At 45.3% G+C, this 12637-nt stretch overlaps 1 protein-coding gene across 5 annotated transcripts in view; it reads right to left on the reverse strand.

The window, feature by feature from the left end:
• LOC130273635 (uncharacterized protein DDB_G0284459-like) overlaps positions 1-12637 on the reverse strand; it is a 115766-nt gene that overhangs the window by 20019 nt on the left and 83110 nt on the right. For all 5 annotated transcript variants that reach the window (XM_056520757.1, XM_056520759.1, XM_056520754.1 and 2 more), the window contains one exon: positions 7203-7298. In XM_056520757.1, coding sequence (XP_056376732.1) covers positions 7203-7298 — 96 coding nt within the window. The remainder of the gene's footprint in view (positions 1-7202; positions 7299-12637) is intronic.

A 12637-nucleotide genomic window follows, 5' to 3' on the forward strand; every position in this document is an offset into this window, starting at 1 on the left:
TGTCTAAATGAAAGTTTCCCGGTTTAAATACATACAATAGGAACCTCCCCCTTTACTATGATAGCCAACGAGGTACATTCCCCTGTGAAGGGGCTTACCTTATTGGATGCCGAGGTTCTGCTGAATCCACCTGAACCTCCCCAGTCAGGTAACCGGAACTTACATCAGACGCCAAAAGCATGCGTCTGCTCCGGCTTCAGGAAGACTCAGCGCTACGGGAATAGCGCATACTTCCAGTCCGGGTGGAGGTCACATGACTCGTGTCATGTGCGTGGACCTCCGATGTAAACAAAAGGTAACGTGCGCACACTGGCTGCGCGATCTGTGTGCCTCACTTCTTTGTGGTGACAGCGATGTAGGTATGCAATGCCCAGTGGATATCAAATGAGAAAGGTCACATGAATCCACAAATCTAAACAAGGGCACGTGTATACTTTATTGCGGTGGTAACTGCTGCTTTAGAGCCTCAATCAGCTGTCTGATTCACAGACAAACAGCTGAAGGCACAGGCAGATATTCTTAAAGTGGTAGTACCCCAAATAAGGTAGGTATATAGTAATGATGCTGCATGGACCTTATGATGAATGGTTAAAATTTGCTTAATATTAATGAGACACATAATCTGATAAAAACAGTAGTGAAAGATAATCAGCACCTAAATTGTTTTTCTTGCTCCATAACAAAGAAGAGTAACCAACCGGACACTTGTTTAACCCCTTAAGGACTCAGCCCATTTTGGCCTTAAGGACTCAGACAATTTAATTTTTACGTTTTCATTTTTTCCTCCTCGCCTTCTAAAAATCATAACTCTTTTATATTTTCATCGCCAGACTAGTATGAGGGCTTGTTTTTTGCGTGACCAGTTGTCCTTTGTAATGACATCACTCATTATATCATAAAATGTATGGTGCAACCAAAAACACTATTTTTGTGGGGAAATTAAAACGAAAAACGCAATTTTGCTAATTATGGAAGGTTTCGTTTTCACGCCGTACAATTTATGGTAAAAATGACGTGTGTTCTTTATTCTGAGGGTCAATACGATTAAAATGATACCCATTATTACATACTTTTATATTCTTGTTGCGCTTAAAAAAAATCACAAACTTTTTAACCAAATTAGTACGTTTATAATCCCTTTATTTTGATGACCTCTAACTTTTTAATTTTTCCGTATAAGCGGCGGTATGGGGGCTCATTTTTTGCGCCATGATCTGTACTTTTTTTGATACCACATTTTATAAAAAACTTAATACATTTTTTATAATTTTTTTTTATAAAATGTATTAAAAAAGTAGGAATTTTTGACTTTTTTTTTTCGTTCACGCCGTTTACCGTACGGGATCATTAACATTTTATTTTAATAGTTCGGACATTTACGCACGCGGCGATACCAAATATGTCTGTAAAAATATTTTTTTTATGCTTTTTGGGGGTAAAATAGGAAAAAACGGACGTTTTACTTTTTTATTGGGGGAGGGGATTTTTCACTTTTTTTTTTACTTTTACATTTTTTTTACACTTGAATAGTCACCATATGGGACTATTCATAGCAATACCATGATTGCTAATACTGATCTGTTCTATGTATAGGACATAGAACAGATCAGTGTTTTCGGTCATCTTCTGCTCTGGTCTGCTCGATCACAGACCAGAGCAGGAGACGCCGGGAGCCGGACGGAGGAAGGAGAGGGGACCTCCGTGCGGCGTTATGAATGATCGGATCCCCGCAGCAGCGCTGCGGGCGATCCGATCATTCATTCAAATCGCGCACTGCCGCAGATGCCGGGATCTGTATTGATCCCGGCACCTGAGGGGTTAATGGCGGACGCCCGCGAGATCGCGGGTGTCGGCCATTGCCGGCGGGTCCCTGGCTGCGATCAGCAGCCGGGATCAGCCGTGCATGACACTGACATCGCTCCGATGCCCGCGGTTATGCACAGGACGTAAATGTACGTCCTGGTGCGTTAAGTACCACCTCACCAGGACGTACATTTACGTCCTGCGTCCTTAACCCCTTAAGGACACATGACGTACTGGAACGTCATGTGTCCACTCCCGATCTATAACGCGGGGCCACGGCGTGGCCCCGCGTCATAGCGGTTCGGGCCCGGCCTCTAACAACGGCCGGGACCCGTGGCTAATAGCGCGCGGCATTGATCGCTGCGCCGCGCGCTATTAACCCTTTAGACGCGGCGTTCAAAGTTGAACGCCGCGTCTAAAGTGAAACCGAAAGCATGCCGGCTAGCTCAGTGGGCTGTTCGGGATAGCCGCGGTGAAATCGCGGCATCCCGAACAGCTGACAGGACAGCGGGAGGGCCCCTACCTGCCTCCTCGCTGTCCGATCGCCGAATGACTGCTCAGTGCCTGAGATCCAGGCATGAGCAGTCATGCGGCAGAATCATCGATCACTGGTTTCTTATGAGAAACCAGTGATCAATGTAAAAGATCAGTGTGTGCAGTGTTATAGGTCCCTATGGGACCTATAACACTGCAAAAAAAAAGTGCAAAAAAAAAGTGAATAAAGATCATTTAACCCCTTCCCTATTAAAAGTTTGAATCACCCTCCTTTTCCCATAAAAGAAAAAACACAGTGTAAATAAAAATAAACATAAATGGTATCGCCGCGTGCGGAAATGTCCGAATTATAAAAATATATCGTTAATTAAACCGCACGGTCAATGGCGTGCGCGCAAAAAAATTCCAAAGTCCAAAATAGTGCATTTTTGGTCACTTTCTATATCATGAAAAAATGAATAAAAAGCGATCAATAAGTCCCATCAATGCAAAAATGATACCGTTAAAAACTTCAGATCACGGCGCAAAAAATGAGCCCTCATACCGCCCCATACACGGAAAAATAAAAAAGTTATAGGGGTAAGAAGATGACAATTTTAAACGTATAAATTTTTCTGCATGAAGTTATGATTTTTTCCAGAAGTGCGACAAATTCAAACCTGTATAAGTAGGGTATCATTTTAATCATATGGACCTACAGAATAAAGGTAAGGTGTCATTTTTACCGAAAAATGTACTACGTAGAAACGGAAGCCCCCAAAAGTTACAAAATGGCGTTTTTTTTTTCAATTTTGTCTCACAATGATTTTTTTCCCCGTTTCACCGTAGATTTTTGGGCACAATGACTGACGTCATTACAAAGTAGAATTGGTGGTGCAAAAAATAAGCCATCATATGGATTTTTAGGTGCAAAATTGAAAGAGTTATGATTTTTTAAAGGCAAGGAGCAAAAAACGAAAATGCAAAAACGGAAAAACCCCCGGTCCTTAAGGGGTTAAATATGACAGGAAAAAATAATGTGGGAAAATGCCAGATAATCCATACATAACATAGGCATTATCACCTCAGATGCCTAATGGGTAACAAGAATCATACCAATACCATACCAATATTAAGTGTGGCACTATCATGTGCCAATAGAGAGGCAGACTTAGAACATCAGCTGACGTCGAAAAATGGTTATATTAGGGGAGGGAGTATATGGTAACTTGTAAAATGCCGGCATCCAGTGTTAGTATAACAGTCCATCTTTATTTCAACACGATTTTAAAGCAGGAGTACATACGCTTCATGCTTATAGAGGACTTGCGCTTCATGCTTATAGATCATGTCCCTCCACTTAAAAAGGGAGGTGACGGTATAAGTCACTTGAAAAGGAAAGAGCTCAAGAAAAGGAGAGCACTACCTGAAGCCGGCGGGCTTGAATGTGGAGTTCAAGATCAGTCAGAAAATTTGCAATCTGTAAATGTTTTGTACCCCTATGCAGTGATATTGTCCATATACCTGTGAAACCCCTATGTATGTATTGGTACAACTTGATTCTAAAAGAAGTTTGTTTTTCCTTTATTCACAGGAAGGAGTCGGGGAACGGCAAGCATAAAATCCCTATGTATGCCAGGAACTAATTTTTGCACTACTCTCTATATCACTTGGGAACATACCTTAAGAATCGCGGAACCAGTGGCATACCCCAGCTATATGTTTTCATACACCAAGTACACCCTGTTGCAAAGATGGGAACGTGGATGCCAAGGTACAACCATCACAGTAAGAGCGGACCGGAAAACCACCACCCGTCAGGATTCCCCATCGGGTGATACAGGACTGGGATTGCCAGTATAGAACGGGTCCCCGCTCTAGATGGCAGACGCTCCTGTGAATCAGGTGTACATGCACCCCCACTATGCGCTATACACATAAAATGAAAGGTACACTGCTGTGTGGGACTGCCCTGTTCCAAGATGGCGCATCCAGAAGGTTTCGGTATGATGCGCATGCGCTTGTTCCCTTTAGTGATCGGCATTGAGAGTACGTCATTTCCTGCTTGGGACCGGAGGCAGTATATGTGCGGCCGCACTGTATACCCGATTGTGTCCCTGGATACACAATGGAAAAACATGCTAAATGAGGCGACCTCCCCGTGGTGGATGGGGGACACGTTTTGATCAAAAAGTGCGCTAAGAGCCTAAATTTTTGGACCAATGTGTGCTGCTGCAATCCTCTTTTTTGTATACTCTGTATCTGCCATAGCAGTGTGCACCCCTGTATTACGCTGTTGTGCTGGCTATCTTTCTTTTTGCTTGTATGTACAACTCAGGGGGAAATGGCATCCTCTTTAGCTGTGCACCCCTCCCCCTTTTTCACAGGTGGAGCTTTAAATTGTTTATGGATCCAGCATGTCACCCAGTCACAGGCTATATGCCCAGCAGAGGTGAGTGGATAGTTGAACGTTAGGCTCAGATTTTGTGCTAGGGTCCCATCCTAAATGAGGCCACCTCCCCTTGGTGGATGGGGGGACACGTTTTGATCAAAAAGTGCGCTAAGAGCCTCAATTTTTTGACCATTGTGTGCTGCTGCAATCCTCTTTTTTTGTATACTCTGTATCTGCCATAGCAGTGTGCACCCGTGTATTAGGCTGTTGTGCTGGCTTTCTTTTTGCATGTGTATATTATATATATATTATATATATATATATATATATATATACATATATATATACACACACATATCTACATCTATCTCTATCTATATATCTATCTATATAGATAGATATATAGATAGAGATAGATGTAGATATGTGTGTGTATATATATATGTATATATATATATATATATATATATATATATATATATATATATATATATATATAAAAAATGGCGGCACAACAGCACTCTTGATGTAAAAAATTTATAAATAGCAGGGTGCAAGCAACTAAAAAAGGATCAGTCCATAAGTCCCTCCAATTCCATAAAAATAAGAAGTAGTGCAGCACTCCATATAGTGAAAAAAGTAGTGGGTTTATTCCATCAAAAACAGTGTAAGAGCAGCGACGTTTCGATTCTCTCCAGGATCTTTTTCAAGCAGCAAATGACAATACCAAAGTGCATTTTATACACCCAAATAGCAATTGTGTAAAATCAATCATCAAATAATAAAGTGCAGATAGTGCAATTAAGGTACAGCATAATATTGTACAACAAAGTGCATAGTGACACGTACTATCAGTATCCATCAGACCTCAAATACATTGTGCATTCACATGTGGTACAATATAGTGCAATATAAAAGCAATTGAGTTTTAAAAACATTAATAACCAGAGGAATAGAATAATTAAACAATCATATTCCTTACATTAGTTGTAAACATCAGTGGATGCCGTGTCCATGCGGTCCGAAGTCCCGGAAGCCAGGTCCGTGGACGCCACACCCTCAATACTAGCATAGCACCACTCGGAGAGCAGCAAGGGGTACGGCAGGTACATGACAGGGTTTTGCCTTGGCAACCCATGTTATGTCCGAACTATTCTCACCTCTGGTCAAGTGACTTACTCTAGCCCTGCATGCAAGTACCACTAGTGTGAGGGACCCTAATATTTCCTCCTCCTTTAATTAGTATTTAGTTGATCATCTCAAATTTTTTCATTTTTATTATTTCATATATAAAATAATTTTTTTACATTATACTTTGTTATTATTTGGTTTATTCATTTATTTTTGTTCATTCTTATTTTTAATTTTATTTTCATTTTATTCCGCCCTCTGTGCACTGACTCCTATACCTTATTGCCATAACTAGCCATATAGCCTAATTTAAATACGATAGCGCCATCTAGTGATACCATTTTAACTGCACACAGCAGTGTGCATTTGTTTTCAGTACGCCTGTATGAATAAAGTTTTTTTTTAACGCATGCGCACATGTGGGGGTAGCGCTCCGAGCCTGATGCCCATCAGAGTCATGGCGGCGTTAGCGCCCCTCGCATTATTGCGCATGCGCGACAATTCAGGAAGCTCCATCTATTATGTGACTGGCCTTGCTGCTCTCCAAGTGGTGCTATGCTAATATTGAGGGTGTGGCCTCCACAGACCTGGCTTCCGGGACGCCGGACCGCATGGACACAGCATCCACTGATGTTTACAACTAATGTAAAGAATATGATTGTTTAATAACCAGAGGAATAGAATAATTAATGTTTTTAAAACTCACTTGCTTTTATATTGCACCACATATGATTGCACAAAGTATTTGAGGTCTGATGGATACTGATAGTACGTGTCACTATGCACTTTGTTGTACATTATTATACTGTACCTTAATTGCACTATCTGCACTTTATTATTTGAAGATTGATTGATTTGACACAATTGCTGTTTGGGTGTATAAAATGCACTTTGGTCTTGCCATTTGCTGCTTGAAAAAGATCCTGAGAGGATCGAAACGTTGCTGCTCTTACACTGTTTTTGATGGAATAAACCCACTACTTTTTTCACTATATGGAGTGCTGCACTACTTCATATATTATATATATTTATATATATATATATATATATATATATATATTTTATATTTATATATATATATATATATATATATATATTTTATATATATATATATATATATATATATATATATATATATATATATATATATATATTTTATATTTATATATATTTAGATATATAGAGATATAGAGAGAGAGAGAGTGAGAGAGAACATTATCATTCTTTCAGCACCATCTGCTTAGAAACACATCACCGTCTATTTCCGAGTGGTCCCTCTACAGATGAAAGCTCAGCCCAGAAAGTATCTCCGGGCAGAGATTCCCTAGTGTGAATGGGCTCTTACAATTTAATATAGAATGTAACAATTTAGATATATCAAAAATCTTTAACTGTATTGTACCTGACACCAGTGAAGAGGAAGGCTGTGGTTGACGGTTGGGATTTCTATCATTATACTGGAAAGCAGCAGGCTTTTGGTTTTGGGTTACTGGAGAGTCTGTAAAAAAAAAAATAAAAAAAAAAAAATAAAAAAAAAAGTTATTACAGCCATATAAAACAATTAAGCTAAAACTACATCACACGTGTGGACACTTATGTTACTATGTTCAATTAGACCATGGACATTTTGGGTTGGGTTGTTTTATAACCTTATAGCATTAGGTACCCCTAAATTTCCCTAAATTAAAAGATTTGAAATGTGGTTTCTTTTCTTTGTAAATTTTGGTAACTTGGTAAAATGCCGGCATCCAGTGTTAGTACAACAGTCCATCTTTATTTCAACACAATCTTAAAGCAGTACATACGCTTCATGCTTATAGAGGACTTACGCTTCATGCTTATAGATCATGTCCCTCCACTTAAAAAGGGAGGTGACGGTGTAAGTCACTTGAAAAGGAGAGAGCTCAAGAAAAGGAGAGAACTCCCTGAAGCCGGCGGGCTTGAATGTGGAGTTCAAGATCAGTCAGAAAATTTGTAATCTGTAAATGTTTCGTACCCCTATGCAGTGATATTGTCCATATACCTGTGAAACCCCTATGTATGTATTGGTACAACTTTATTCTAAAAGAAAAGGAGATTTTTTTAGACTTACCATATATCTCTTTCTCGAAGGATCCATTGGGGGACACAGACTCTGGGGTATATGCTGCTGTCTCTAGGAGGTTGACACTATGGTAACCAAAAAGTCAGCTCCTCCCAGCAGGATATACCCGCCTCCAGGCCACTGAACAATTCAGTGTCGTCTCAGAGCAATAGGAGGAGACCGACAGGTCATAGGAAAAAAAAAAACATTAACTGTCCGAGAACCCGAAAAAACAATAACTGAACACTCCCTCGGACAGATAACGAAAAGGAACCCCAGAAAAAGGGGGCGGGAGCTGTGTCCCCCAATGGATCCTTCGAGAAAGAGATTTTACGGTACGTCTAAAAAATCTCCTTCTCTATTGGCTGCATTGGGGGACACAGACTCTGGGACGTACCAAAGCCGTCCCTTGGGTGGGACGAGAATAAAAAAAGGTCAAGCAGTCGGCTGTACCACCGCCGCCTTCAACACCTTACGGCCCAGACTAGTATCAGCCGATGCGAAGGTATGAACCTGATAGAATTTTGAAAAATTCAGAACCCTGAAAGGTGGGGTCCTCCCCTTGTAGCGGTAAGCTTCCGAAATAGCACATCGGATCCACCGAGAAATGGTGGCCTTAGAAGAAGGCTGTCCCTTCCTACATCCTTCCGTAAGAACGAAAAAAGAATCGCACTGACGAAAGGAAGAGGTGAAGGAAAGATAAGTCCGAACCGCTCGTACCACATCCAATTTGTGAAGCAGACGCTTCCTCGGATGAGAAGGAGCGGGACAAAAGGACGGAAGGATGATGTCCTCATTGAGATGAAAGGCCGAAACGACTTTAGGAAAGAAGGACGGATCTGGTCGGAAAACAACCTTGTCCTGATGAATTATCAGGAAAGGGGAACGGCAGGAGAGAGCTGCCAGTTCAGAAACTATCCTAATGGAGGTAATAGCTATAAGAAAAGCCACTTTCCAGGAAAGGAGGCGAAGGGGAACCTCCCTAAGGGGCTCAAAGGGTGCGCCCTAGAGAGTGCCTAGAACTAAGTTCAAGTCCCAAGGGGGAGAAGGGGACCGGTAAGGAGGGACCACATGTGCCACTCCTTGGAGGAAGGTCCGGACATGAGAATTGGAAGCCAGAGGACGCTGAAAAAGAATAGAAAGGGCCGAAACCTGACCCTTAAGGGAACTGAGAGCCAGCCCTAGTTCCAACCCCAACTGTAGGGGGTCCCTTGTCTTTGACACAAACTTCGGAACTTTCTGGTTGTGTCGAGACGCGAAGAGATCCACGTCTGGGGTCCCCCAGAGGTCGCAGACCTGCGCGAACACCTCCCGAAGAAGAGACCACTCTCCGGGGTCGGCTGAGGACCGACTTAGGAAATCCGCTTTCCAATTGGGAACTCCCGGAATGTGAATCGCCGAAATGGCTGGAACCACTCGTTCCGCCCAGAGGAGGATCTTTGACACCTCGGACATGGCCGCTGAGCTGCGAGTGCTGCCCTGCCGATTGATGTATGCCACGGCCGTGGCATTGTCCGACTGGACACGGACAGGGTGACCCAGAAGCAGGGACTCCCAATGCTTCGGACACATAAATCGCCCTCAGTTCCAGAACGTTTATGGAAAGAAGGGCTACTTGGGGAGGCCAGAGGCCCTGAACCGTCTGATTCCTGAAATCACCCCCCCAGCCCGACAGGCTGGCATCCGTCGTGACCACCTGCCAGTGGAGGGGGAGAAACAAATGTCCCTGAAAAAGAAGAGGGGAGTGGAGCCACCAGCGCAGAGACCGCAGAGTCCGGAGCGGAAGAAGAAGAATCCTGCGATCGAGAGAGAGAGGGGACCTGTCCCATCGTGCAATAATCGCCAGCTGAAGAGGACGGTAATGAAACTAGGCAAAGGGTACGGCCTCCATGGCTGCCACCATCCGACCTAGGACTTCCATGCAAGTACGGATGGAGACTGGGGATGGTGTCCGGAGGGAGCGGACTCCCGACAAGAGAGCCAGACGTTTGTCCAGCGGAAGGCGAATCCGAGTCGAACTGAAGCCCCAAGAAGATCAGAGACTGGGTGGGGGAGAGAACAGACTTGTCTCGGTTGACCATCCACCCGAAGCGACATAAGGTCTGAAGAGTGAGGCTCACATTCTCCAGAGCCTGGGCTCTGATGGGGGCTTTAATGAGAAGGTCGTCCAAGTAGGTTATCACCGAGACCCCTCTTGACCGTAACAGAATCTTGGTAAAGACTCGTGGCGCTGTGGCCATACCGAAGGGGTGAGCCACAAATTGATAATGACCTTCCGGTACCGCTGGTGTCCGGGAAAAATTGGAACGTTAAGGTAGGCATCCTTGATGTCCACCGAGGACAAAAACTCCCCTTGATCCATAGATGCCACCATCGAACGGAGAGATTCCATTCAGAAATGGCGGATCAGAAGATGTTGGTTGAGACGTTTGAGATCCAGGATTGGCGCACAGAACCATTTTTCTTGGGGACCACGAAAAGATTGGAATAAAAACCCCGAAAGCGTTCCCTTGAAGGAACTGGGACAATGACACCCTGGACGAGAAGGGACTGAAGAGCCTCCAGAAATTTCCTCGCAAGCGAGGGAGACCGGGGAGCACAGGACTGGAAAAAACGATCCCTCGGAAGGGAGGCAAATTCTATCCGGTATCCGTTGGATACCACGTCGCTGACCCAGGAGTCCTGAATGTGCGTGGTCCAAACGTCTCGAAAAAGCAAGAGGCGACCTCTCACCCGAGAAAAAGCTGCGGGTGGGGGCGTCCCTTCATGCAGAAGTGGGTTTGCGGTTGCCCGATTTGGCCGCAAAACGGTCGGGACGGTTGGTGTCCGATTTCCACGAGGGACGCGCCTTGAAAAAGGGGACCCTCTTGTCCTGTGGAGGTGCCTGGCTGGACCCTTTCGAAGGGCCAGATGTCCGAAAGGACCGAAAGGAAGAAGACTTCCTGCGGAAGGAAGTGCTAGACTTGTTTTGAGGTAATTAAGAGCTATTGCCCCCTGTCGCCTCAGAGATAATCTCATCCAGGCGCTTGCCTGTCGGGAACCAGTAAAAGGAATCTCGGTGAGAGACTTCTTAGATACAGCGTCCGCGTTCTAAGTTTTAAGCCAAATGGAACGACGGAGGGCCACTAGATTACCGGTGGCAAAGGCAGCGCAGCGAGCTGAGGAAGCAGCTGGAAATCTTTGGAACATTGGAGGGCCAGAGCAGACAGTTCTTCTGGGGGAGAACCTGAAAGAATGCCCTGACGGAGTTGGGAATGCCAAACCGAGAGGGCCTTAGGACATCCAGGTGGAGGCGAAGGCAGGAAGCAGGGAAGACCCCGCTGCTTCGAAGGCATACTTCGCTAACAACTCAACCTTTTTGTCTGCAGGATCCTTGAAGGCAGCTGCATTCGCCAGCAGCAAAGTAGTAGCTTTAGAGAGGCTGGAAACCGGAGGATCCACCGACGGAGAGGAAGTCACTTTGGAGACAAGGTCCTTGGAGAAAGGATATCGCGCTTGGACTTTCTTCAGTCCCTGAAACTTCTTCTCAGGGTGCTTCCAGGCAGATTCTAGAATGGCCTCAAATTCAGCGTGAGAGCTGAACACCTTGGGTGCCGGTCGGGCACAATGAAAGGATACTTCTGGAGCTGTTTCCGAAGTTCCTGGGTCCTCTAGGTTAAAGGTGTCTCTAATGGCCATAACCAATGAGCTCACCGTGTCCACTGAGTCTGAACGGTCCACCGAATCGGATGCCGAATCGGATGCCGAATCGGAACCCTCGGCCGCTAGCTCTCCAGGAGAGTGCGAACGAGTGGAGGCGGCCCTGGAAGAGGGAGACCTGGTACATGGCTCAGGAGAGCCAGAGCGGCGACCACGGGAACGTCCTCTGGAAGAGAGGGGTGTGGGCCTGAAGAAGTGGTCGTCGAGACCTGCGAGAGGAACGCCCGTGTCTACCAGAAGACTCGGGGGACGAGTCAGAGGAGACACCCCTATTACGGTTATGCGAAGCGTAGGGAGAAGGGGAACGGGACCTTCTAGAGGGCGGGTGAAGGGTAGACCTCTCCAAGGCAGTCACCACAGAACGGGAGACCTGTGCCAAGTCGGATATATACTGGGAGAGGGAGGAAACCCAGGCTGGAGGGGCGGCCGAACCCACCGGGTCTGAAGGGGCACCTGGGTTAGAAATAGCAGGGGGGTCTGGGGGAGCAGTGGAGCAGGCAGAAAAAGTGGGTTCAGCAGAACCTGGCATTTTTGCAGAGCAGTTTTTACAAGCATAATGGGTAACTAATATTCCCGATATATGCTTAGAGGGAGGAACAGTTCTGGGCACGGACATGACCAAAAAAATTAACAGTCTCACCCAAATCTGTCCCAAGGCAGCTGCTGTGAGGAGAACTCTGCACCGTGCTGAGGGAACAGAGAAAAGACGCCGGCCAATAGAAGGAAGAGGCTGGGTCAGGGCAAGGAGCTCTGTGATTGGCCCCTGCACGGCCCCAGCGCGCGCACCACGCTGATTGGTGGCCATTTCGCGCTAACGCGGCCAGGTGGGCGGAGCTAATGTCCGCCGAAGGATACTGTGGGACTCACTCCGTAATGGCGCCCGCTCCGAACCCCGAGCACACACGCCGCCTGTAGCGAGTTCTGTGCGCCCGGGGACGGAGCGGGTGAAGTGCCGTTGGCAGCCGCGGCTGCCGAAAGTGAAAGTAAAAAGTGCACCCGCCTGCATGGAGAAGCCTGCGGCGCGTGTACTATAAAACACATACACACTTAATAAA

This window comes from Hyla sarda, chromosome 5 (assembly GCF_029499605.1).
Source record: "Hyla sarda isolate aHylSar1 chromosome 5, aHylSar1.hap1, whole genome shotgun sequence".
NCBI classification, from domain to species: Eukaryota; Metazoa; Chordata; class Amphibia; order Anura; family Hylidae; genus Hyla; species Hyla sarda.